The sequence below is a fragment of the Oscarella lobularis genome, chromosome 14, assembly GCF_947507565.1.
Source record: "Oscarella lobularis chromosome 14, ooOscLobu1.1, whole genome shotgun sequence".
NCBI lineage: Eukaryota > Metazoa > Porifera > Homoscleromorpha > Homosclerophorida > Oscarellidae > Oscarella > Oscarella lobularis.
Genome location: NC_089188.1, coordinates 152,769 through 176,987, shown reverse-complemented (window position 1 = coordinate 176,987; position 24,219 = coordinate 152,769). Strand labels below are relative to the sequence as shown.

At 44.3% G+C, this 24,219-nt stretch overlaps 4 protein-coding genes, 1 long non-coding RNA gene and 1 pseudogene across 6 annotated transcripts; 3 read left to right on the top strand and 3 right to left on the bottom strand.

The window, feature by feature from the left end:
* Nucleotides 1-92: 92 nt before the first annotated feature.
* LOC136195209 (uncharacterized) lies at nt 93-3,532 on the bottom strand. 2 transcript variants are annotated; one of them, XM_065984499.1, is made up of 11 exons: nt 2,746-3,532; nt 2,549-2,697; nt 2,319-2,501; nt 2,111-2,270; nt 1,868-2,060; nt 1,758-1,811; nt 1,627-1,689; nt 1,490-1,576; nt 1,374-1,436; nt 1,128-1,282; nt 93-1,076 (listed from the first exon to the last, which is right to left on the bottom strand). In XM_065984499.1, exons 1-11 carry the CDS (start codon nt 3,308-3,310, stop codon nt 250-252), a joined length of 2,499 nt encoding a protein of 832 aa, XP_065840571.1. In that variant the 5' UTR covers nt 3,311-3,532; the 3' UTR covers nt 93-249. The 2 variants fall into 2 exon arrangements, with proteins under 2 accessions (XP_065840571.1, XP_065840572.1); XM_065984500.1 differs by lacking the exon at nt 1,758-1,811 and having other exon boundaries at nt 2,746-3,531.
* A 179-nt stretch (nt 3,533-3,711) lies between these two features.
* Nucleotides 3,712-4,973, top strand: LOC136195226 (uncharacterized). The gene is made up of 7 exons (XR_010671839.1): nt 3,712-3,836; nt 3,887-4,081; nt 4,164-4,238; nt 4,301-4,454; nt 4,505-4,697; nt 4,750-4,801; nt 4,850-4,973. It is a non-coding gene; the product is annotated as an uncharacterized lncRNA (long non-coding RNA).
* Nucleotides 4,974-5,337: 364 nt separating this feature from the next.
* Nucleotides 5,338-8,233, bottom strand: LOC136195217 (phospholipid-transporting ATPase ABCA1-like). The gene is made up of 19 exons (XM_065984519.1): nt 8,123-8,233; nt 7,989-8,062; nt 7,897-7,937; nt 7,756-7,843; nt 7,583-7,705; nt 7,383-7,493; nt 7,225-7,328; nt 7,123-7,175; nt 6,942-7,072; nt 6,828-6,890; nt 6,681-6,770; nt 6,539-6,626; nt 6,354-6,487; nt 6,138-6,295; nt 6,016-6,082; nt 5,862-5,965; nt 5,714-5,806; nt 5,512-5,663; nt 5,338-5,459 (listed from the first exon to the last, which is right to left on the bottom strand). The coding sequence occupies exons 5-18, from the start codon at nt 7,613-7,615 to the stop codon at nt 5,522-5,524; spliced, it is 1,371 nt and encodes a 456-aa protein (XP_065840591.1). The 5' UTR covers nt 7,616-7,705; nt 7,756-7,843; nt 7,897-7,937; nt 7,989-8,062; nt 8,123-8,233; the 3' UTR covers nt 5,338-5,459; nt 5,512-5,521.
* Nucleotides 8,234-8,734: 501 nt separating this feature from the next.
* Nucleotides 8,735-9,223, bottom strand: LOC136195429 (uncharacterized). The gene has a single exon (XM_065984753.1). The coding sequence runs from the start codon at nt 9,221-9,223 to the stop codon at nt 8,735-8,737; it is 489 nt and encodes a 162-aa protein (XP_065840825.1).
* A 5,605-nt stretch (nt 9,224-14,828) lies between these two features.
* Nucleotides 14,829-18,914, top strand: LOC136195223 (CMP-N-acetylneuraminate-beta-galactosamide-alpha-2,3-sialyltransferase 1-like; annotated as a pseudogene).
* Nucleotides 18,915-21,384: 2,470 nt separating this feature from the next.
* Nucleotides 21,385-24,216, top strand: LOC136195428 (ice-structuring glycoprotein-like). Its single transcript, XM_065984752.1, has 7 exons — nt 21,385-21,439; nt 21,616-21,668; nt 21,727-21,848; nt 21,905-21,908; nt 21,949-23,778; nt 23,829-23,888; nt 24,184-24,216. Exons 1-7 carry the CDS (start codon nt 21,385-21,387, stop codon nt 24,214-24,216), a joined length of 2,157 nt encoding a protein of 718 aa, XP_065840824.1.
* The last annotated feature ends 3 nt before the right edge of the window (nt 24,217-24,219 follow it).

Here is a 24,219-nt window from a genome sequence, read left to right as displayed (position 1 = left end):
TTTTGTAAAGAGGTAAAACATCATTTAATAATTTATTTATGAAGCATTATTCTCAATGACCTGATTTGAGCAATCACTCCGTCTTTACCCTGTGCAAAAAGTAAAGGGTTTATTTACAAAAATAACGCTGCACCTGAGAAAATAGTGTGTCTTCGTAACGTAAAAGCAGAGAATTTATCAAAAATACAGAAACTTACGAACACGAAACCGAACACCAAAGAATCAACAATAACAATTAAAAATTTGAGACTAATAGAAAAGTCCTGGAAATACGACTTTGTGAGCGTCTCCTTCAAACACACCCTTCACCATTCGGTTTGAGGCGATCCCCCCTAACGCTGCCAAGCGACTTTTATTCTGAACAAACTCAGCTAAAAGCGTTTCGAAGCATGATTGGGCTAGGGGTCGATTGGCCGGGTTACAATCAATCAAGCGAGAGCAGAGCATTAATAAGTTAGGACGATTAGCAAGAGAGGCCAATTGAGTGTGCCTCACTTCTGGTACAGGACCCTCACCCGTGAATATTTCAATAAGAGACACTCCCACGCTATAGACGTCACTGCTCAACGTGCTTGAAGCGGCAGTGCCGTCAGCACGCGGCACTCTTTCTGGAGCGAGATAAGGAGGACTGAGTGGGCCAGCGGACAGAGAACTCTCGATGAGATGAGCTGCTCCCAAGTCACCTACTTTCACTTTCATATCTTTTGTAACGAGGACATTTGAAGGACGAATGTCTCCGTGGATGTAGGGACGAGGACGATTCTGATGAAGATATGCGATTCCTGACGTCATGTCCATGGCAATAGACAGCTGCTCGTAAATAGTCAAATAAGACTCGGAAGCGTGAGAGGCTGTGATGACTTCACCAACCGATCCCTCGAGTAATTCCATGATCATTTGAAAAGGAACTCTTTCGGTCATCACCGCTCCGCAAACGGTCATGATATTGGGATGATGAAGTCGACTGCAGACGAGAACTTCTTGTTTGAACATTGCCATGTTTCGACGATTCGTGATGAGGTCGTGAATCTTTTTCACGGCCACTGTCACTCCGCGCCATCGGCCAACTGAAACGCCTGAATGCAATTGGTGAGGTCTGAAATATTTCTTAATTAAATAGAATTTACTTGCAAATCCTCCGGAACCCAGTTTTTGGTCAGTCACGTGAACATCATCGCGATTGATGTTCAACACGTCAGTGAAATCGTCCAGGGTTCGTCTCATTTCGTTGCAAGATGCTTCAAGGGTTCTCCAGTGCGTCACAGAAACGTCCAATTCTCCTCTACAGTACATAACATTAGAGAGACTATTATTAATATCACTATTTCCTAATAAATTGATTATTTTATTTATTAGGAATTATTTTCAATGACCTGATGCGAGCAATCACTCCGTCTTTATCCTGTGCAAGCCGTTGAGAAGTGGCCAGTTCCCCTCTAAAACCAATAAATATATCAACTATTGGCTAAGCCTATTTTTTCGTGGCTACCGAATTGAAGCAATCTGTTGGTCTTTTTCCTGTTCAAGACGACGTTGAGCAATAGATGCTTCTCTTTGAACAGACGCCAATTCTCGCCTATAATTAAAAGATGAAACAAAATTAATTTATTACTTTCCATCAATAACCTGATATGTGCAATTTCTCCGTCTTTACGCTCAACAAGACGATGAGAAGAGGTCAGTTCTTCTCTGAAAGTAATAAAATTCCCGTTATGATTGAAATTAAAAGATAAACGATATTTACAAAATTAACTAACCTAATCTGAGTGATTTCCTTTTGCAGGAGACTTTGCACAGAGACCAGTTCATTCCTAAAAGACAAAAAATTACGTTATACTTTACAATAGAATACAACATAATATATAACCTGATAGACGATTTTTCTTCGGTCAATTCAGAGCACCTTCGTCGCAAATGCTCGAGCTCGCGTTGCATCATTTCAATATCTTCTCTGTCACTTGGAAGTGAAAGACGCGGATATGAAGTTGCTGCACGAACTGACGCCCGTCTCGACGAGAGAATTTCTCGTTTAATTTTCATGTACGGCTCGTTCTTCACGTCTAAAAAATTCATTATTTAGACGTTGGTTATAATAATTACAGCACGTTACTGCCAAGATGAAAACCGCTAAGAATAGGCCGGAACGAAGACAGCCAAGAGGAGACGAATTCAACACCACCTGAGACAATGACGTCTGTAGTCTTGTCTTCGTTCTGCACACAATGACATGTGTGCATCATAACTATTCCCAATTGCGGATCGACGTCCATCTTAACAAATAATCATTAAACATTCAATAAAAGTAAAATTATAACAACCTCATATGCTTTGGAATTGTCACAATCCAGAATGTAAACATAGTCAGAATTTGTTTTGTCGACAATTTTACCGCCAACGACAAGACAAAATGATTCGTCTTCTAATCCTTCTGTCAGTAATTGACAAATTGTATGGCCATGTCTTGGTGATGGTTTCACATTGAAATCAATGATTGTCCACAACTAAAAATATTGCTAAACAGATTTATTATTTAACTACACAGGTTTACTTTGCGATTTAAATCTAATAAAATAGAGTGAGATTCATTCTCCACGTCCCTTCCATGAAGTAATGCTCGATGCTCGTCAACGGCTGCCATGGCAGCGAAAACAAGTGGTTTTGGTCGTGTTCCACTTAATTCCAAATCCAACCACATTCCTAGTTTATATTTCAAATTATTATCAAATTGATATTAAATCGAGTCACCTTTTTCATTTCCCTCTTCAAGTTGAAATTCATAAATATCATTACTCCAATCGTATTCATCCTGAGTTGCCCCAGACTGGAGTTGATCACGAGGAATCTTCTTTTCGCTCTGTCCCCCAAACATGATCATTCTTGATCCAATCGCACACAAACAGCAGTATGAGCGTTCGTGCGGTTTCTTTCCTCCGATAGGCGTCGCTACTTCGATCCATTCCATTTTCTTCGGATCGAGACGATAAACGATTCCCAGGAAACGATCCTCTTCCGTGATTCCCCCGTATGAGTAGATCATCTTGTCGATGACAACACATCGTGCTCCCGCACAAGGTGGAGGAATCGTTTGACCACGAGTCAATCGACGGATCCACTTCTTTTTCGCTCTTCGAACATTCATCACAAAGATTTCATTGCGGGGAAAGAATTTTGATCCATCGAAGCCACCGAAGAGATGAAGATGATCGTCGACCAACGCGCATTCATGAGAACGCCGTTTCTCGGGTGCGATGGTTTGAGAGTCGTCGTCGGAGAAGTCGTTTTTGCGAAGTTTTTGACGAAGCGAAGCCATTACTCTGACAACCAGTGCGCACGCGCAGTAAAGGTTCACCTTTTCTTTGTGTGTTTCACGGAATATTCTGGATTGAGCCCGTTCGATTATGATCGAATAAGACACAGATCGTCCTGGTTGTCGACCTGTTTTCTCCGTGAAACGATTTTCGCTGTGTCTAGAGTCACGGTACCGTGACTCAACTCTCACGGCTTGGAGTCACGGTAATGATGTAGTTAAGAGCATGTGATATCGACTCCTACGCAAGGTTCGCGGTAGCTCAACGGGCAGGTGGGTTGGCCTGACGCTGGGGATGCATGAACAACGGGCACGTGACGTGTCGCTGGTTCGAATCCCGAAGCGTGATCTTTTTTTTTCTTTTTTTTTCTTTTCTTCTTTTTTCTCTGTGCCTAAGCGGCGATATACGATCACCCGCGACTGTGGCTTAACCGCCCGTAGCATGGTGGTTCCAGGGGGGCGAAGCCCCCCTCTGCGACCTATGCTCATTGGGGCGGTTAAGCCCGGAGCGGGGCCGCCACCGATACCGGTAAGGTTTAGGGTTAGTGTTGGGTTAGGTACGTGAAAAACGCTTTTAAGCTCTCTAGGTTACCGTGCGCTACCTCGTTACAGTTACGGTGAGTTACGTTACCGTGACTCTAGCCACAGCGAACAACTTTTCTCGCGGAAACTGAATTGTGCAGCGAAATCGTTAATTCGGCGTCAACGAAGAAGCCAAATAGACCTCTGAAGATCAATTGGACTGGTGGCGAGCGACGAAGACAAGAAACTGAGGTATGAGAGAGAGTAGAAAGAGAAAGAGAGGAGGGGCCCCTTTCTCTCTTTTTGAATGTTATTAATAGGGTCTCGTCTTTAGGCAGCATACAATGATGGAATAGAAAATATTTTCCGGATCTATTTTCTGCAGATAATGTTTTAGCCTAAAACTAATGTAATCTACTTCAGAGTTTGATTTTATTATTTAGACTAATTGAATCATTTTTACGGTTGTAGGCGTTTCCAAATTAATTGTCAAAAGCGTTGGGCTCTCCAACCGATTCCTCACCTGTGAGACATTCTACCTGAGTTCCTATATCTTCTTTATATACATGGACGGAGAAAGGAAATTAATTATTGAAATTGAAACATCTCAAGGCAACTATGATAGGTGAGGTACTTTGGAATGGTTCTAGTTTAGAATCCATGCTCATTTTATAGGGTTTCTCTCAGTGGGATGGACGTTGGAGTCGTTACGTCATTGGAGGACGTTACCTGTGATGGATCAGATAAGTGTCCAAGTTATTCTGTGAATGTCAGTGGCTTTGCTTCTTTCGTTGTGGCAGGACGAAAACTTAGCGGTGCGATGAGGAATTTTTGCAAGGTTGTTTTTTACAGTTTGACCATGCGTGCAGTATGTGCTCTTGATTTATCATATTCAAATCAAAATCTTTTTTCAATTTAAGATTCTTAATTTTTGGTGGACGTGAAAGGGTGGTTGGCCGGAATTCTAAAATGGTTATCTAAATCTGAAAAAAGATTATATCGGTTAGGCAATTTGTTTAGAAATTGGGCGGAGGTCTAAGGATTAGACAAGTTTTTCATTTCCTGTGTGTTTGGCTGGCGCTACTAGTTAATTAAGAAACAATATACAAATTTTTAGTTGTCTAGTTTTGGTAATTTATTATTAATACACTGTAATAAACGTTTCAACGAATTGCTGTTCTCTCGCGTGTATCAACAGATCATGGAATATTTAAATGCTGTCGTCCCTAAGAAGGTTACGTATCAGGAATGCTTCTAAAATTGCGGCATATATTCTATCTAATGTCTACTGCAACAAAGAAAACAGGGGAACAAGTGGGCTCACCTTTTACCGAAGCAAAACGGAACAGAAAAACAATAGGCAGCACAAGAAAACAAGACAGTTTACAGACGACAAGTGAAACTTAGTCAGCTTCCTTTTGTTCTTTAGCAAAATGCAGAAAAACCTGTTACAATAACCCGATACTATAGCTATAATAAACGGGTGAATCAGCACACTCACTTCTTCGAGAGTTGTCTGGCTCACACTGTAGCCAGCCAAATTGAGATCCTGATCGACTCTAGCCGACTCGAGAGAATCGAAAATGTAGGACCACTGCTGACCACTCATCAAGTCGTATCCGAGTTGTCCCTGCCGAAAAAATAAAGTAGACAAAATATATTCATCGGAAGGCAATACGTACCCCATGTTCATCAGTCAACTTCGCACCAGGAAACTTTCTTTGAATGAAGTCTTATTATAATGGCCACAGTTGAGGTAGCGGTGTTCGGCGCTTGAACGTTGTCTGTCATTGCCTCTCCCACAATGACAGTGAGAGAGAACCCTCCGCCAAATCTTTAAACATGTAAGATATAGAGTCTAATGCTCTTTGTTTTTTTGTGTACCTGTTTTTGAGGTGCTGAATGCTTGCCAAGCATTTGAAACGACCGTTGACAAGAATTCCAAGACGAGTGCACAGAGCTTCGCATTCTTTCATGCTGAGAATTAAGAACATTAAAAAAAAAGATTGAGATATCGAGGAACAAGTCATACCTATGAGACGTCAAGACAATACTTCGTCCTTCTTTGAGTACATCGACTAAGCAATCCCATAGGAAACGGCGAGCCTTAGGATCCATTCCAGGTGTGGGTTCATCCTTCACGTCTTATTAGTCAGTATAGGCCAAGTAAAGTAAGAGAAACGTACCAAGAAAACAACTGACGGATCTCCTACAAGTGCAACGGCAGTGCTCAACTTTCTTTCATTGCCACCGCTAACATAGAAAGAGAAACACGTGCAAGTAATCAGAATACATGATCTTAGCCAACCTGTATGTTCCACACGTTCTGTCTGCATATTCATTCAAATCAAGACGATCTATGATCTTCTGCACGACTACCGAGATAGAGGAGGGCACGTAACCGCGAAGTCGAGCGATGCACGTCAAATATTCACGGCCAGTTAAACGCTCAATAAGAGAATCAAACTTGAGAAAAACACATCAAAAAAATTAGGCAAAGAAGTATAATAAAATGTCTTTGTACCTGAGGACAATATCCCACTAGACGTTGCACACGATGAAGATCGGAGCGGATATTAAGCCCTTCGATGTAAGATGTTCCAGCGAACATCGTCAAATCACCAGTCAGAATTTTAAACGTAGTCGTCTTACGAGCACCTGACTCACATCAGAAAAGAAATGCTGTGATAGAAAAATTTTCTAAAGTACCATTGAGCCCAAGAAGTCCAAAGCATTCGCCACGTGGAATGCTAAACGTCAAATGATCGACAGCTGGCTGAGCAGCTTTACGATATTGCTAGAAGAGAGAGAAGACCTTGTTATAACACAAAGACAAATCCTCATGACATACCTTAGTAAGATTCTTAGCTACGACGATAGAAGAGGTGTCGTCGAAATCAGGAGACATGACAGCCTCTCTTTCTGCAGCAACATCGGCGTCCTAAGTAACACAAGAAAGACTGCAAGAACTGTCGCCATAAAAGGCACGTGTGTATACCTCGTCGATAGGCGTGCTCTCAGCTAAAGCTCGATCATCTTGTATAGGTATGAAGAAGCGATACTAAAATATATGCAAACCTTAAACTACATTGGTGCACGGTAAGGAGCTCACCTGCACGAGAAATACTAAGAGAAAATAAACGATGCCTTCAAAGAAGAGGTAGAGAACGGGAACTCCGATTCCAGGACGAGTGAGAGAGAGTTCATTGGAAGCAAAAGTGTTTTCAATACCCGAACTGCGAGCTAAAACAGAAGACATTATGAATACTAAATATAGGATGAAAAGAGCTAACATGTTTGACACTGAACAGGGCTTCTGGACCGTTCGGATAACGATTGACTAAATCTAGAAATGTGTCATAGCTTTTACTTTGCCAATGCTGCTGATCACGTACGCATAATTTGGTTGAAGGAAGAAGATATAGCGACAGACGTGAGCTGCAGTTGGCAAATCAATACCCGGTATAATAAGGAACACAAAGACGAGAATTGTTCCCAGCTGTAGAAAAAAGAATCATGCTTACATAAACAATTCAAATGCTAACATTCGCACCAAGGAAGTGAGAACGAGAATCAGAACCATGATCGCAAAGCCAGTGTAGGGAGAGCTGAAGAGAAAGGAGAAGAGGTAGACCAAAGGAAGATTAGCCCAGGCATTGACAATCTATTAATAAGAAAGTTAAATTCGTTAACTTCGCATGACTATTCGAAAGAAAGCTGTAGGGGTAACGAAACTAAACAGTCTATCCCTACAGAAAGGGGTAACGAAACTAAACGTCGTCTCATTTGCAGCTGCTGCTACAGCTGCTGATTCCGTGGGATAAGGAAGAGTGACGATTCCCATTAATTCACGAACACGTGTCATAACAAATTTAACTATAAATAGCATTTATTTAATTTGCACTAAGGCGTCTATATCATCAGACCATCTGAACTGTGCATAGGCCAGCCGATTCGAATTAGGAAAGGGCGTTGGAGAGAACTGGGTCGTCAGTGGATGTTCATTGAATGTCGCTGCATAAGAGAAAATGAACGACTCGATTTGTGATCGAGCGATTTACACATGCATTGTGTTCCTCCTTCACTGAGTCTTGCATCTGTCAATCGTCTAAATCGATCGATTTGACGATTTCAGCGCTCGACGAAGCGGTCTACCAACCTAATGATGATGAGAAACACTATTGCGAGTATCGGGACGATGATTTCCATCGCCGTTCCGATGGGACGACGGATCTAGAGAGGGAAAACGGCCTGAAAGCGAGTCGATTTACTCGTCTGTGCGTCAGGGCAAACCTGTAGAACGTAGTTCTTCCATAAAAGAAGTCGCAACTGCGTCCATCGTCCCATTTCAATGGGTTTCGGTCGGCGCGAAGAAATGAAAGGGACTTCACTTAGCGTGCGCTCGCGTTCCCGCCTCTCCCCGCCCGCCCCAAGACAAAATCACGAGATCTATGCTCACAGGCTCAACAGAACACAATACAAGCGGCGAGTCAAGCGGCAAGTCTCTCTAGCGTTCGCAGACCATAGACTGGATCGATTGAGACAGGTGAGGGACTGAGGGGCCTCACCGGCAAGAAAGCATTGTAAAATTCGTCAAAACATACAATTGATTAGGACAATCGATAGACTATTTTCTTCTCACGAATCTGTAAGCGAAAAGATGCGAACACACGTTTTGGAAATAATATTAGATATACAGTTAGTAACAGAAATAAATGTTTTCCTCATGTTATCAAGTAACCTTTTAAATGTAGATTAACTAAAAGAGAACATTAGAAGAATATTTGTGTACTACTAAATCGTGACTGTCATAACAGGGTGGTATAATATATTTTGAAACGAGCAGTGCAAGTCACAGAACATCCTTTCAAAGAGTCATTTTGCTAACTTAACTTAATTAATGTACTACTCATCTGCACTTGTCATGTTGAGTATGAGTTCCCTTGCTTCAGGATACTCCTTCAGAAGTTCCTCTCTTTTACCGAACATAAATCCTTCTGGGACAAATGCCGGCGCCACAGTGACTCCACAGAGAGCCCACGTTTTCTCCCTAAGCAAGTGCGCGCCAAACCACGTGCCCTTCTTGATGACGTAGAAGGGCTTCTGACCAATCGAAATGTCCGAACCGAGAACGGTCTTCTTTACGTTCCCCTTCTCGTTTGCGTCCAATTCGATGATGACGACCGGTGAGCCGAGATAGAAGTGCCACATATCGTCTGCATCGGTTCGATGGAACTTTGATCGATCGTCGTTTTGCAGAGCGTAGTAAATATGCGAGCCGGCGGCGCGTTCGTTTGACGAGCACGCTGTTCGGTACACTTCGCAGAAGTATCCGCCTTCGAAGTGCGGAACCAAGTCAAGCTCGCGGCGAATTTGCTCGAATTCCACAGACATTTGTTTTCCTTAACGCACGTTATGTACTCAGGTGGAGGAAAGTTCTTTTGGAAGAAAGGCTTGTTCCTGGCGTGGAAGTCGCAAACATAATGTGGAGACTTTAAAACTAACACGGTGTTATCGACTCACTCTTCTCTGAGACGAAGAGAATGGGGACATATCGGTATTTTTTTGACAATTCAGTCATTTATTTATTCACCAGCAAGACAAGAAACGCAGCAAACAGAAGACGTACACATAGCAGCAGCAGCACACACACACCTTGCAGATCAGTACTCATTTGGTTCTTGGATTTTCTTCATTTTTTTTCCAAGAATCTGCCACACTGAGGTTTCCTAATTTATTTATTTTAGTTATAGACTTGCATTAGGACCGATCTTACTGCTTTAGGCTCCAGTGCCAACCTCGACGGTCGTAGCACAAACGGTTGGTTGTGAAGTCGAGGCAGGGTCAAGTGTCACTTGACTCAAGTCTGCCACAGCCTGAGAAAAATTGGGGTACGTAGTGAGGAGTACCCCGTTGACGTAAATGTGAAAGATGGACGTATCAATTGTGACTGACAAGGTGAACTCCTCTCCGACGGCGCCGAAGCCCGACGGGAAATTCACGCGAGCTTCTTGTTCGGGATTGTAATTGCCGTTCACCATGTTGTTGATGACGAAGACGTTATTTTCGAACCAGCGTGGATAGATGTGAAGCGGAGCGTTGTTGGCGTCGGTTTTCAAATTCAAGGCAAAGCCGTACGGACTGGACAGAATGGTGCCTTTGATTTGGACACTGTTCTCCACAGCAACTGAAGCGAGATTGAAAAGTAACGGAATAGCGATGCAGACCATTGTGAAGGGCTATTGCTTGTGTTCGTAGTGAGGAGTCGTGCTCCCTTTGGCTCCCTTTTAAAGCGTTTTTCTGTGGGCGGTGTCGGACCAAGGCTGGGCTTCCACCCTCGATAATGACTGACGCCTTGTTTGTTTTTCAAGCATCTTTCTATTACCTGTTTCAGTGCCGGTTTCGGTCGCACCCTCCTTATCTTCCTCTGTTTGTGTCTTCGTTTGCTTTACGGTTTGTCGAGGCGTTGCGGATGTTTGACTTTGGCAATATGGCTCGTAATTTATGTGCCTCAAGCGTTTGAGTACTGTAACTTGTGGAACCAGGATAATGTTGACCTCTTGACCTGTCGGATCTGAGGGAGTGACCTGTTATGCCTGGGAAACTGATGCTCAAATACTAGAACTACTTCGTCCTGCTGGTAGCTTGCCAAGGAAACAATTTTCACTCAGTACGGCACGGATTTCATCAGTTGAAGTCTGCATGGTTCGCTTATCTGTCTCATGAAATGAGTCATGTTTCACTCTTTCCTGGACTCCACGGATGTTGTTTCAGAAGAATCCTTCAAGGCTATCTGTCTCAAGCCTTCGAATTACCTTCTAATTCTTCTGCTGGTGTTTCATATAGTAACTGTAAGGTTGCGAAGGAAACCATTCTCTTACTCAGTACGACACAGATTTCATCAGTAGAAGCCTGTATATCTGTCTCATGCATTGAGTCCTGTTGCAATGTGTTCCGTGACTGCACGGATGTTGCTTTAAAAGAATCCTTCAAGTCTACCTGTCTCCAGTCTTCAAATTACCAGGCTTCCTCCCCAGGACTCCGCCCAATTGAATCAGATTAATAAGATGAGATACACCTACGAGAAAGACGCATATCTTCTGAAACATTGTCGTGATTTTAAAAGGCACGAGAAAAGGGAGGAATAGAGTTTTAAAATGCAGTCAAAATCAGAGATTTGTCCGTTTATGACCGCTTGTTATGTCCGAGGTCACGGTACTGTTTCCAGGAAACACTAAGCGCCTGTTAAGCCAAAGTTCGACTAGAGCTTTGACGTGCAGTAAATTGCTGACACTTGGGGACCCTAAGACGCTTCAGCTGACGCTAAAGGTAGAGCAAATAAGTAGGAGTCCTTGACAACAAGCCTTCAGTTGCAGAATCCTGAAAGTACTATGACGTCAACATCCGGAAGGGAAACGGAAATGGAAAGTTCGGATAGTATCATGACGCTGCGCTTTTTATTCTTACTTATAGTGTGCATCTGAGCCAAACAGGGCGCCAATTGCTTTACTTACATGTTGAACGTTAGCAACAGCACCGTGTGTCTGTCACTGAACGACTCGGCGGCAAAATTCTCAGAGTTCAAGTACTCCACCTTGACCAAACCTGGAGTCGAAGCGTCCTTTTGGACGCTCGCAGTTTTGGCGGCCTTCTTGAACGTTCTCGTCATTGTAGCAAGATGCCGGCCTGCGCGTCACCGCACTTCTCCACTATCTATGCTTCTTATCAACTTGGCGACGTCTGACTTCCTTCTTGCCACGGGAAAGATTCTTTATCTTATAACCGCACGAATCGTAGCCAGTTGGTGCAGTGAAACCACTGTGATGTCAAAGAGCCTCTGCTTTACCGCCTATCTCTTGTCCAACATGTCGTGCTCTATGACGACTCTCACGTCGGCAACGATAGCAAGTTTTGGATTCAAGGTGATTGTCGGATGCTGCTGCTGCTCATCGGGTCGTAACTCCAAACGACAGGTTTTTGTGATTTTGACGTTTACGTGGCTCATTTCAATTGCATATGCTGCCGCGATGATAAAAAACGATAGGAGTCACTTAACGTCAATAGAAATCAATGGCAGCTCTTTCATAGACTGGCACATCTGCTAGGTGTACGATATAGCTCCTGCACACAATGCAAGTGCGGCGCACAGGGACATTGCCACTATATGTGTGCTTATTTTGTGTTTGTGTTTGGCATAACCGCTCTCTACTCTACTATTGTTTCTGTTGTCTACTGCACGTCAATAGTGAAAGACACCCAGTTTCGAAGTCGGCTCGGTTGGACTCTGATGACGACAGTTTTCATTTCCGTTCCACTCGTTTCAGTGCAAATCATCTGGAACCTTCTTCTCATATCGAATGCAAACGATCTTGGTAAATTTCTAAAGCATACAAATTTGCAACGTACTTGGGCATCGTTGCGGATTTCTCAGTGCTCTCCGTCGCTTTGTTGAACCGTCTTCTGTTTACCGTACTGACAGTGACGTGCTGGCACAACCTTTTTGGACTCAGATGCCGCAGTTGTTTTCGTAGAAGAGACCTTCGCTTTGAGGCCACCAGCTTAGTGGATGAAACCACTTCAGTGTTTACGGATAGAAGTGACTCTACACTTTATTCTTGTGAAGTAGACAATAGCAGATATTTGGCCGGTTTAGTGGATGAAAGGACTCCAGTATTTGCTAATAGGAGTTAATTGCTTCTCAATCAACTCTTATGATAGTAGCGTCAATGTCAGAGTCGGATCGATGGAATGAAAGTTCCAATGCTGCTATAAGCCTGCATGGTTGTGATGACGTGAAACAGTTGTCCGTTTGTTAGTGTTTCTCATATTGTATGTGCTCCCAATCGATATAATTATAATTGTTGCATCTGTTTGTGACCTTCGTAAAGTCTCAATTGACAGCTAATTTCTTCTTGCAATGAAAGCCTGTCTTTGGTGGTACAATGATCCTCAATTACAGTAGATTGTTTAAATGATATATTTTGACAGTGTGCAAATAATATTAATGGGAAAGTATTATAAATCAATTTACAAAAATTTAGTACGATTCTGTCAGCGTGCAATTTGACATACGGGAACGGGTAACTGATGACGACACAGCAGATGAATTCTTCGAGAATGCGCTTGGAGGGCTTCGAGAGACTCGGAATGAAGGTTCTTAACGGTAGGATATACAGAATGATACTTAGAGTTTACTTGTTCTAGTGGTCGAGTCACGTTCAGTGCTAAGAACCGTTGCTGGCTTTCACAGAATCAAACACAGGTTTCCATTGCGTTGCATTGTAGGTTTCCGAACACTTGGCCTCGCTTCAACAGTTTCTGCTTTACTGGGGGCCCCTGTTAAGAAAGGTCATTTTCCATTGGTCGTACAGAATGGAGAAATTATGAATCGACATCCAGACGTTTCACTAGTCGTGCAGCGTTTTTGATCCTGTGACGTCACATCAGGGAGATGTATGTTTTCACGTATGCGGAACCATCTGTTTTTTCGATCACGTGTTTTACTTTACTGGCTCCTTGGGCGTTGTCTAACATCCTGTCACTCACAGACTTGCTATACCACCAGTGTAGGAGAGCTGCTATCGTAAGCTGAACGTCTGATCTAACAGTTGAGGAACACAGGGACACTACGTGATGAAACCATATACTCTATATACTGGAAAGATGGGCAACGTCGCAGTCGCAGCTGCAGGTATCGTTAACCTGTTGTTGTGAGAGCTTATATAGTCAATGGTTAGACTGCTATACTGCATGTCCAGACGGATCGAGTCTTGAAGCTTAGAACTATATCTATACACGACGTTTTGTAATGCCTTTGGGCCAAGCCAAATCCTGTTAGGTACTGAAACCCCATAGTGGAAATTGGCTCAATATGTTCTACTTCCCTCGCGTGCATCCCTCTTACGTCGTGATTAAATTAGTTTTGAACGAGTACGTCACACCCCGAGAGCCTGTTTAGACACAAGTCCTTCTTGGGGAGTATTGGTGACCTTTCTCATATTTCTTTATCTAGCCGCAATTCTTGTCGAGTGGCTACTTCTATCGATATGTCAAGCCGCGGGTCCTCCATCTGTCTCAACGCCGGCTCCGAGACCGTTCAACATAAGTTCAGGTCGCATACGACTGAAGTCCACTGCACCTGTAACTGAAGCATCAAGGCCTACAAGCGAAGAGGTGTCTGGCAGATGCGAGGCTTTTAATGACACGGCTGCGAGTGTCTGTCAGCCTTTTCGTAGTCTTCAAACGATTTTCGTCGACTCAAGATACAGCCAACTTTATGTCAACCAGTTGATGAAATCTGCATTCGAGCAACGTCTTTTTGAAATTACAGAGGTACGTCAATGTGCTGTGTTACTAAAGAAATTCCTTTGCACTTACGTGATGCCCGATTGTGAGACGGACGATTTGGGAAGAGCCATCGTGCCTCGTCTTTGTCACGAGAATTGCAAGGAAATATTTTTTCCACCTCATTTATGCCACAAAACGTTTGTCGCTTTACGTAAATCTCCGCCACTTTCCGCCGTCTTCCGTGACTTTCACGCCGTTCATTTTAATTTTAGCGACTTTTCGTGTCCAGCTTCGTCTTTAGCGAGACCGCGGCAAAGCTGCTACAACGTATTTTTAGGTAAGTGTTTTGATTAAAGTTTTGCATTTGTGTATTTTCTGCGTAGATTTTCCCACGCGGTCACCACCGCTTGCCACAGGAAGCAGCTCATCTGTCACACAGTCTACTAACAGCAGTACTGCTGTCACTTCGTCAACTGATAGCAACAGTGTCACAGTCACTTTGTCAACTAATAACAGCAGTCCAACTTTGAGTATCTCAAGTAAAGGTAGCAGCTTCACTACGACTTCTTCAACTATTAGCCGCTCCTCTGTTACTCCGTCCAAAGTAGGCAGGTGTGACAGCAACTGCGCTTTTCCCTTTACTTACCAGAGAATCAAGTACACTGATTGTACAAAAGTTGGATTGCAATATCGGAATTTCAGGCCTTGGTGCATGACAAACGGAAGTCAAGCAATGTGGACGTCTTGTAATTGCGATTTCGGTAAAGACAAGTGTGTCTGAGATATTAGTAACTTACGTTTTGAATTTCAGCAATAGTTCAAGATCTTGGCACATGTGAACTATACACGAGTGGTGGCATGTGTGGAGATCGTGCGAACTCCTTCGTCTTTGTGGATTCTCTATACAGTCAATCTCGCTTAGCCGTCGAATCTCTGAGAATGCTTGAAGACATTAAGGAGGATTTAGATCGAGCACTAAACGCCTCTTGCTACGGCACCTTTCTAAATTTATTTTGTCACTTGCTCTTTCCTGATTGTTTGACCGTAACGATTGGGAATCGCAACTATACCTATCCAGCTCCTTTGTGCTCAAGAGAATGCTCAATGCGATTTGGTCACAACAGAAGCTGCTCTTCGAATTACGAAGACGCTCTAGCCTTAGTTGAAGCATATTTTGAGCAGAATTCAATCAGCCCTGTTCAAATGATTTTTAAGGCGCCAAGCTGTGATGAAATTCAAAATGGAAGAGATTCTAGATGCATGATGATAAAAAATTCGCTCAACGCTTCAACAGAAGTAGAATCAAACACAGGCGATAAAAATTTTATCGTCACTGCTGTCGTTCCAGCAACTATCTCAGGATTACTGATTGTGGCTATTCTGGTTGTACTGCGGCGCAAGAAACACGTTGTTTGGAGACGTCGTGCGCCAAAGACGCATGAGCCTATCGAGCTCGAACTTCAGACATCAGCCAATAAGCTCTGGGATTCCGAAATGGTTACCAAGATAGGAAACTTCAGGGTTTGTCCTAGACGTCTTATAGTAGAGAAAGATATAGGAGAAGGTACGTTTAAGAGTAGCGACAATCACACCATGCATCTGTAAGATCTCACGTACGTAGGTAACTTTGGGAGAGTCTATAAGTGTCAATTGGATGGGAATACGGTTGCTGCAAAATCAGCTAAAGCAGGTACGTAGGTACATATATTAGGAATTTGCTGTTTTAATTATAACTGATGTAGGAGTTAATGTGCGGGACTTCCTAATCGAAGCCTTTCGAATGAAAAACTTTCATCATCCAAACGTGATGAAGTTGATTGGTATCTGCTGGTCACCCAATCCTGAAGACGAGCAATACTACAGGCCTTTACTATTGCTTCCTTACATGGTTCTTCAAGATTTGAAGACATATTTAAGAAAGCAAAGAGTCCTTTATTCGCTCAGTTCTGCAGCTAATGATGAAGATAATAAAGATAGGACTCGCAATGTAACAGTGGCTTTGAGGCTACAGCATATTGGTGATAACATAATATGTCTTTAGCTTTGCAAACTGCTGCAGTTTGGCTATCAAATTGCCAAAGGAATGGAATATTTGTCCGGGAAGATGATACTGCATCGAGATTTGGCTGCCCGCAATTGCATGTATGTACCATTCACTGTTGATAGCGCATTTACTCGCAAATGTTTAATTGAGCCACTCTAGGGTGGACTAGGATCTGACCATCAAAATATCCGATTTCGGATTAGCTCGAGTATTGCAAGAGGACAAGGAATATTACCGAATTACACCTGGCAAAGGCGATCAACTTCCTATTCGCTGGGTAGCACTCGAAGGATTAACAGACGGAATATTTACATCGAAAAGCGACGTGGTGAGTCCCTATCATAGTAATGTGAAAGCGTCTACTGGTTCCTATCTACTTATTCAGTGGTCGTATGGGATTACGTTGTGGGAGGTGATGGCGATAGGAAAGACTCCATATCCCGGTGTACCTATTAGCGATCTCATCAAGCTGCTCGAAGAAGGAATGCGACTCAGTCAACCAAAGCACTGCCCTGATCGAATGTAATTGATTATGCTGCTACTGATGTAATAATATTTGTACTCTATAATGTAAGGTTCAAGATCATGGGCGATTGTTGGAAGGAAGACCCAGAAGAGCGACCGTCATTTCCGCAGCTAGTCAATAATGTCAGCGAACTGATGTTGGCCAACAAAGAAGGGGGTTACGTAGCAGTTTAGTGACGTGTAAAAGTCGGCTTCATCGTACACTTATTTTGGCCTGTTGGGGAATAGAGCAGACTGCATTAGCCTCACTTTTATTCACAATGTTATATACGGTTTTTAGTTACTGTGTACTACTGTTACGTCCGCCAATACGTAATCAATTACATGTCAAATTAAGTTTCTCGATTACACTGTCAGTTGGTAGCAATTCACATTAGAGCAGAAAGTATGATTCTGATACTGCACTTTTTCCTCATCTTTCTACTCTCAAAACTTGATATTTAAAAAAATGGTAGCGTGCGTTAAATCTTCTCGTTCGGTTTTTCTTTCCCGTTTTCTCGTTCTTCTCGACCAACGGCGGTATGTTTTACGTTGGTAATGGTTCTCAGCTAGACTGGAGGGGTGTTGTAGCTCTTCGTCTTGCTTTCCAAGTCTCGCTTGGCCTTGTAGCAAAAGAGCTCTTCTCCTAGGCTTGCTCTTGCACTCTGCGTAGTAGTCGACTGTGCCGTTGCAGACTGTCTACGTACCACGACTTTGCTAGATAGCTATGAAAGTCGACAGTTGCAGGCCTGAGGAGAAATCTCTGCGTCCTCACATTTTCACTCGTACTAGACCAAGAGAAATGATACATGTTTCTTTCTATTTTAAAACGATTGTTTTAAGATTACCAGGGTGAGTTCTTTATTTTCGTGGCGACTTCCACAAGGCCAAGTCGTCAACACATTCCAACCTCACTGTGTTAGTAGATTAACTTTCGCTAGCAATTCCAAAATGATTAGTTTAATTTTATTCAAAACATAAATATTGGTACAAGTGTACTACTATATATGTTCGTTATATTGATCTTTCTTTAGGATGGAGCCATCTGTCATGCAGTTTTTTTGTAGTTTTAATTCTCTCGCTCTTCGCCACTGTATTGATGCTCTTCGCCACGATCCATCTTCCCAACGTCTCACACTACCGCCGCACTGCCAACATCTCCAAATCAAACACATTCGAACTGAGTTGCTACGGACCGCACTCGCTCCTCGTCTGCTCAAACAACGCACGCAACTACGATGAACTCTACTTCAAAGCAGCCCAATTCGCCACAGACGACGATTTCATCACGGAACCACTCCTCCGTCGCATCCACGACACTTGCGCCGTTGTTGGCTCCTCAGGCAATCTTCTTAACTACGAATTTGGTGCTGAAATCGACTCACGCGACGTCGTGTTCCGTATCAATCTGCCTCCTATAAAGGGATACGAAAAATACGTTGGAAGTCGCGAAGGCGACGTTCTCGTTCTTAATTCTTTCTTATCGCATTGACCTTGCCATGACGTGAAGAGTTTTTTTGTGACGAGTCATCGGAATCCGACTGCCTATGCGGAGTTCGTGAGGAACTGTTGGACGCGGTACCGACGTAAGACCTACGGTATGGCACCTCGCGTTTTTGAATTGAGTAATCGCCTGTTTTACGCTTATGGGCGAAAGTATGGGACTGTTCGGTCGCGGTTTTGGGTTGAATTCAAGTGCATGTTTCCAACGTCTGGTTTCGATACTGTTGTGTTTGCTTTGCACTTGTGTCGTGAAGTGCACATGTATGGTTTTGGGTTGCGAGAGGCGAAGCGATTTGAGTATTTTAATAATGCGACTGTGAAAGAGGTTCTCGTTTCGCACGATTTTTCTGCTGAAGCGTTGTTTTTTACCGACTATGCTGATGGTAGGCATGATAATTCTCTCGTCGATTTGTCGTGGGAGGGATACGGCAAATTGATTATTCACGGACCGTCTCTTCTATAGAAATTACCATTAGCCCTTTGTATTTTCTTGGAAATATTCAATTTACGTAATCGTAATCTAATTGGCAAGGCTTTTGCTGTGAGCAATGCTATATGCTGCAATGGGCATCTTTGCTTTGACAGATGCTGATGTAGACTGTTGTCTAAGTGTGAATGAAACAGATACATTGGCTGATTGCATTGCAGGCGCTCACACACAAGAATAGAGTGATACTGAAGTAGCTAGTAGGAACAACACCGTAAAAATCGTCTGGTATCATACTCATTTGTATTCCCTTTTACAATTACGCTTTGCCAAAGAATGAGCCTACCTCACGTGCAGCGCATTTTTCGCGCCATACGTGCAGCACGTGATTGTCCGGAACTTTTCGTGACATCAGTGACACGTGTCAAACTCCCGTAAAGATAGTTGGAGCAGCACGACGACGAAACGACTCAAGGAGACCCGCTCCAGCTGAAATTAGCGCTGATGGCTGTAGTTTAACCTCTCATTTCAGTCTTTACCCAATCGCGAAGGGAAAACTCGCTTCTACGTCGTACGAGTCTTCTTCGAGGCTCAATCGTTCTGCTTTCCTTCGTCAATGGTAAGCCGATCGACTGTTTTTCGCAGGTAGTCGCTGCTGGTCGTCCATTTTACCCCAGTTCGCCGAACGAAGACTCGACATGACAAGCGAAGATGGCGGTGTTTGCGTGGGCGTGACGCGGTGTGCGTTCGCGTTTCCCTATAGTGTCTCTTCTTAGCCTTCGAGGACGTTCTTTTGGCCGATCGAGGCTCTTCGGATCTGTTTCGCTCCCAAAAACGACTTCGCGTGAGTGGGGGCCCCTTTTTTCGACTAGGCACTTTGAAAAATCGAAGCGAATTCTCATTGGTTTAGGCTCTAACGTTTGTCTCCTTAGGAAATTGTGTCTCGCTTGCGCTTTCTTCGTCCGCATTTGCAGCTAGAAGGCGTATCATGCACGTTTTCGCTAATTCCTTTTTTTTTTAGCACTTTCGAAGGCGCCCTTTCAAAAGTAAACAATTCTTTGAAGCATTAGAGTTCGGTTGCTCTTACGTCGCAAAGGAATCGTTGTGCTTTAGTGAGTGGGGTCCCTTTCAAGGAACATTCAGAATATGAGGTGAATTTAATTTTACTCGATCCTAACGTTTGTTTCCTTAGGTAAATCGTGAACGGTTCAATTTTTCAATGCTGGGCGTTGTCAAGCGCTGGTGGTATGACACTTTTATTTATTTATTTATTGCCATTTTTATTAAATTCGTTTTATTTAGGTTTACTTTACTTGCGTACCTGTTTTCTTTAATTAATCATCTCTTTTATTTCAGCATAGGTTCTTAACGTAATTAATTTATTACTTCAATACTGGGCGTGGTGAAACGCCGGTGGTACGAGTCCTTTATACTTATTTATTGTCATTTTCTTATAGACTTGTTTGATTTAGGTGTACCTACGTAGCTGTCCTTCTATACTTAATTTGTTATTAATCTTTTTCATTGTAGGTTCTTCGTTTATTTTCACTTCATTTTTCATTTACACGTCATCTTCTTACACTTCAACTTCACCTAATCTTCACCTCGTCAATCATCTTACTTTAGGCATCTATAGAGGAAATTAGAGGCAGTTAGGGTAGAAGATTATTAATTAGGGTAATTAATTAGGTAATTAATTAATTAATTAATCAATTAATTAGATAGATAGATAAATAGAATTTTTTATTCATTTTTACTAATTTAATTTTTCTTGCAGGCGTCCTGATGAAGATCGTCGCCTCAACGGAAGACGACATTCAAATAAAGGTCTGTATTAATCGATGTCTTTTTTCCGTACTTCTGCTTTCTTTAGGGGGCCTAGGTGCGGACGGGATTTTGCTACGCCCATTGAAGACGTCTTATGCGGTACCTGTATATTATCCTTGCGTTTTCTTTTGCTTTCTTTTTTTTAGATTTAGGGCGGATGCAAGACGGGAAGGCAAGAGGACGACGTTGACGTAAGTGAGGGACGAAGATTGAGGTATCTGTATGTAGTGCTTTCATTTTCACTTGCTGGCTTTTTTGAATAGATGATGCTGACTTGAAGGGGACGAAGACGAAGAAGAAGCAGACGAAGAGGAAGTGGACGAAAAAATGCAAGAGGTATCTGTATGGAGTACTCATTTTTTCTTTTGCTTTCTTTTCTTTGAGATTTAGGTTTTCAAGGACGCACGGTCGAAGAAGAGGGACGAAGACGATGAAGACGAATGATGGAGACGAAGATGACGTGGACGAAGAAATGGCACAGGTTTCTGCATGGGTTGATTATTTTTTCCCTTGCTCGCTTTCTTTTGAGTTTTAGGTGCGCCGGAATGTTGAAGATGATGTAGACGAAAACGAAGTCGACGAAGATGATGTAGACGAAGAATGTCCTGAGGTATCTGTATGGAATGCTTAGTTTTTCTTTTGCTTTCTTTTTTTTGAGGTTTTGGTTCTCAAGGACGAAGGAATGAAGTAGAAGTAGACGAAGGCGATGTAGACGAAGTAGAGGCGACGAAGAGGACGTAGACGAAGAATTTGCAGAGGTATCTGTATGGATTGCCTATTTTTTCTTTTGCTTTCTTTTTCTTGAGATTTAGGTTATCGACGTCAAAGGGACGAAGTAGATGTAGACGAAAGAGATGTGGACGAAGATATTGCTGAGGTATCTGTATGGATCGTTTAGTGCTTCTCTTGCTGTTTTTTCTTTGAGTTTTAGGACGACGATGGGATGAAGAAGAAGAGACGAAGATGACGGAGACGAAGATGACGGAGACGAAGATGACGGAGACGAAGAATGACAGAGGTATCTGTATGGGTAGCTTATATTTTCTCCTGCTTGCTTCTGTTTGAGTTTTAGGTGCTCAAGGAAGATGAAGTAGAAGGGACGAAAAAGACGTGGACGAAGATGATGCAGACGAAGAAATAGCACAGGTATCTGTATGGATTGTTTACAGTTTCCCTTGCTTGCTTTTCTTTGAGCATTAGGTCTCAAGCAGGATGAAGAAGAGGGGACGAAACCGGCATTCGCAAAGGTATCTGTATGTAGCGCTCATGATATTTCTTTTGCTCGTTCTTTTTTTGAGTATATAGGTACTCTATGCAGGGACGACGGGACGACGGGACGACGGGACGACGGGACGACGGGACGACGGACGAGAGGACAGCGTCGAGGACCGACGCAATGACGGTTTTTCAAGGATCACCTTTTTAAGGTATAGATCAGTAGATTAATAAGAATTAAGTAACTAAATTAAATAGATCTAATTAGTCTCGTAGCTAGGTAGCTAGGTAGCTAGGTAGCTAGGTAGCTAGGTAGTAGAATCATCACCAGCAGCACCGAAAGCAGCAGCAGCAGCAGCTGCTGCACCAGCACCAGCACCAGTACCAGAACCAGCGCCAGCACCAGCAGCACCAGCAGCACCAGCAGCACCAGCACCAGCACCAGCACCAGCAGAAGCAGTAGCAACAGAAGCAGCAGCAGCAGTAGCAGCACGAGCACCGGCACCGGCAGCAGCAGCAACAGCACAAGCCGCACCAGCAGCACCAGCACTAGCAGCAGAAGCTGCAGCAGAAGCAGCAGAAGCAGCAGCAGCAGCAGCGGCAGCAGCAGCAGCAGCAGTACCGGAAGCAGCAGTGGCAGCAGAACCGGAAGCACCAGCAGGACCGGAAGCAGCAGCAGCAAAAGCAGCAGCAGCAGTAGCAGCACCAGCACCAGCACCAGCACCAGCACCAGCACCAGCACCAGCAGCAGCAGCAGCAGTTGCAGCACCATCACTGGACCCGGCAGCAGCAGCAACAGCACAAGCCGCTCCAGCAACACAAGCACTAGCAGCAGAAGCTGCAGCAACTGCAGCAGAAGCAGCAGCAGCGGCAGCAGCAGCAGCAGTACCGGAAGCAGCAGCAGGACCAGAAGCAGCAGCAGCACCGGCATCAGCACCAGAACCAGATTCTTCACCTGCACCAGCACGAGAAGAAGCTCCTTCACAGGAACCAGCACCGGCAGCAGCAGCAGCAGCAGTAGCAGCACCAGCACCTGCACCAGCACCAGCACCAGCACCTGCACCAGCAGCAGCACCAGCAGCACCAGCAGCATCAGCACCTGCAGCAACAGCAGCAACAGCAGCAGTAACAGCACCAGCACCGGCACCGGAAGCAGCAAAAGCACAACCCGCACCAGCAGTACCACCACTAGCAGCGGAAGCTGCAGCAACTGCAGCAGAAGTAGCAGCAGCAGCGGCAGCGGCAGCACCGGAAGCAGCAGCAGGACCGGAAGCAGCAGCAGGACCGGAAGCAGCCGCAGCAGCACCGGGATCAGCACCAGAACCAGATTCTTCACCTGCACCAGCACGAGAAGAATCTCCTTCACGGGGACCAGCACCGGAAGCAGCAGCAGCAGCAGTAGCAGCACCAGCACCGGCACCGGCAGCAGCAGCAACAGCACCATCACCAGCACTAGCATCAGCAGCAGCAGCAGCAGCAGCAGCAGCAGCAGCAGCAGCAGCAGCAGCAGGGCCAGAAGCAGCAGCCGGACCGGAAGCAGCAGCACAGGCATCAGCACCAGAACCAGCTTCTTCACCTGCGCCAGCACAAGAAGCAGCTCCTGCACAGGAACCAGCACCGGAAGCAGCATTAAAACCAGCTTCTGCAACGGCACCAGTACCGAAAGCAGCTCCTGCACTGGCACCAGCACCGGAGGCAGCAACTGCGCCAGGATCAGCACCTGCTGCCCTCGCATCTGCAGTAATACCGGAAGTAGAAGCAGAAACTGCACCGGCACCGTCAACAGACCTCCACCAGCTTCACCAGCACCAGCTATATCTGCATCAATACCCGCGCGAGCACCTGCAGGAACTGTACCGTCAGAAACAGCAATCAGCGGAAGTTCTCAAAGGAAACGATTGGGTCGATCCGACCGATCCCAACATCATCGCCGAGAATGAATTGCTCAACGCTGCGGCGTCGATCGAAGCGGCGGCGAAGAAACTAGCGCTCCTAAAACCGCGCGAGAAGAAACACGAAGCCGATGAGACGTTGAGTTTCGATGAGCAGATCCTGGAAGCGGCGCGCGCCATCGCATCAGCGACAGGCGCGCTCATCAAATCTGCGACGGCGGCACAACGAGAATTAGTCGCTCAAGGAAGAGTAAGAAGAGAAACTAACACTTTGTATTTAATTTAATTGATTGAATTTAGCTTCGTCCTGGCGTTCCTGGTTCCGATGATAGCCAATGGGCCGAAGGTCTTGTCTCAGCGGTACGCACACTTAGTTACAATTTTAAAATTACGAGAATACGAACGACGCGCCGTTCCAGTCGTCATAACAGGCGCAACGGACACGTGGAAAGCGAGAACCGCGTGGACAGATACTGGGGTGAAGGTTTAGGGGTAGGGATCGGGTTAGGTACAAAGCAAACCGAGTTAGAGCGAACAGACGGTGTAGCTAGAGCTGCCGTCGAGTGGAATTCGGGCTCGTTTATTGCGTAACGTGCGCCGTTTTGCCTCGAATACCCTCTCAAACCCTTGCTATACTTTTATCGATTGTAAATAGTGTGAAATCATGGTTTTCAATACTTGTTTTTGACGT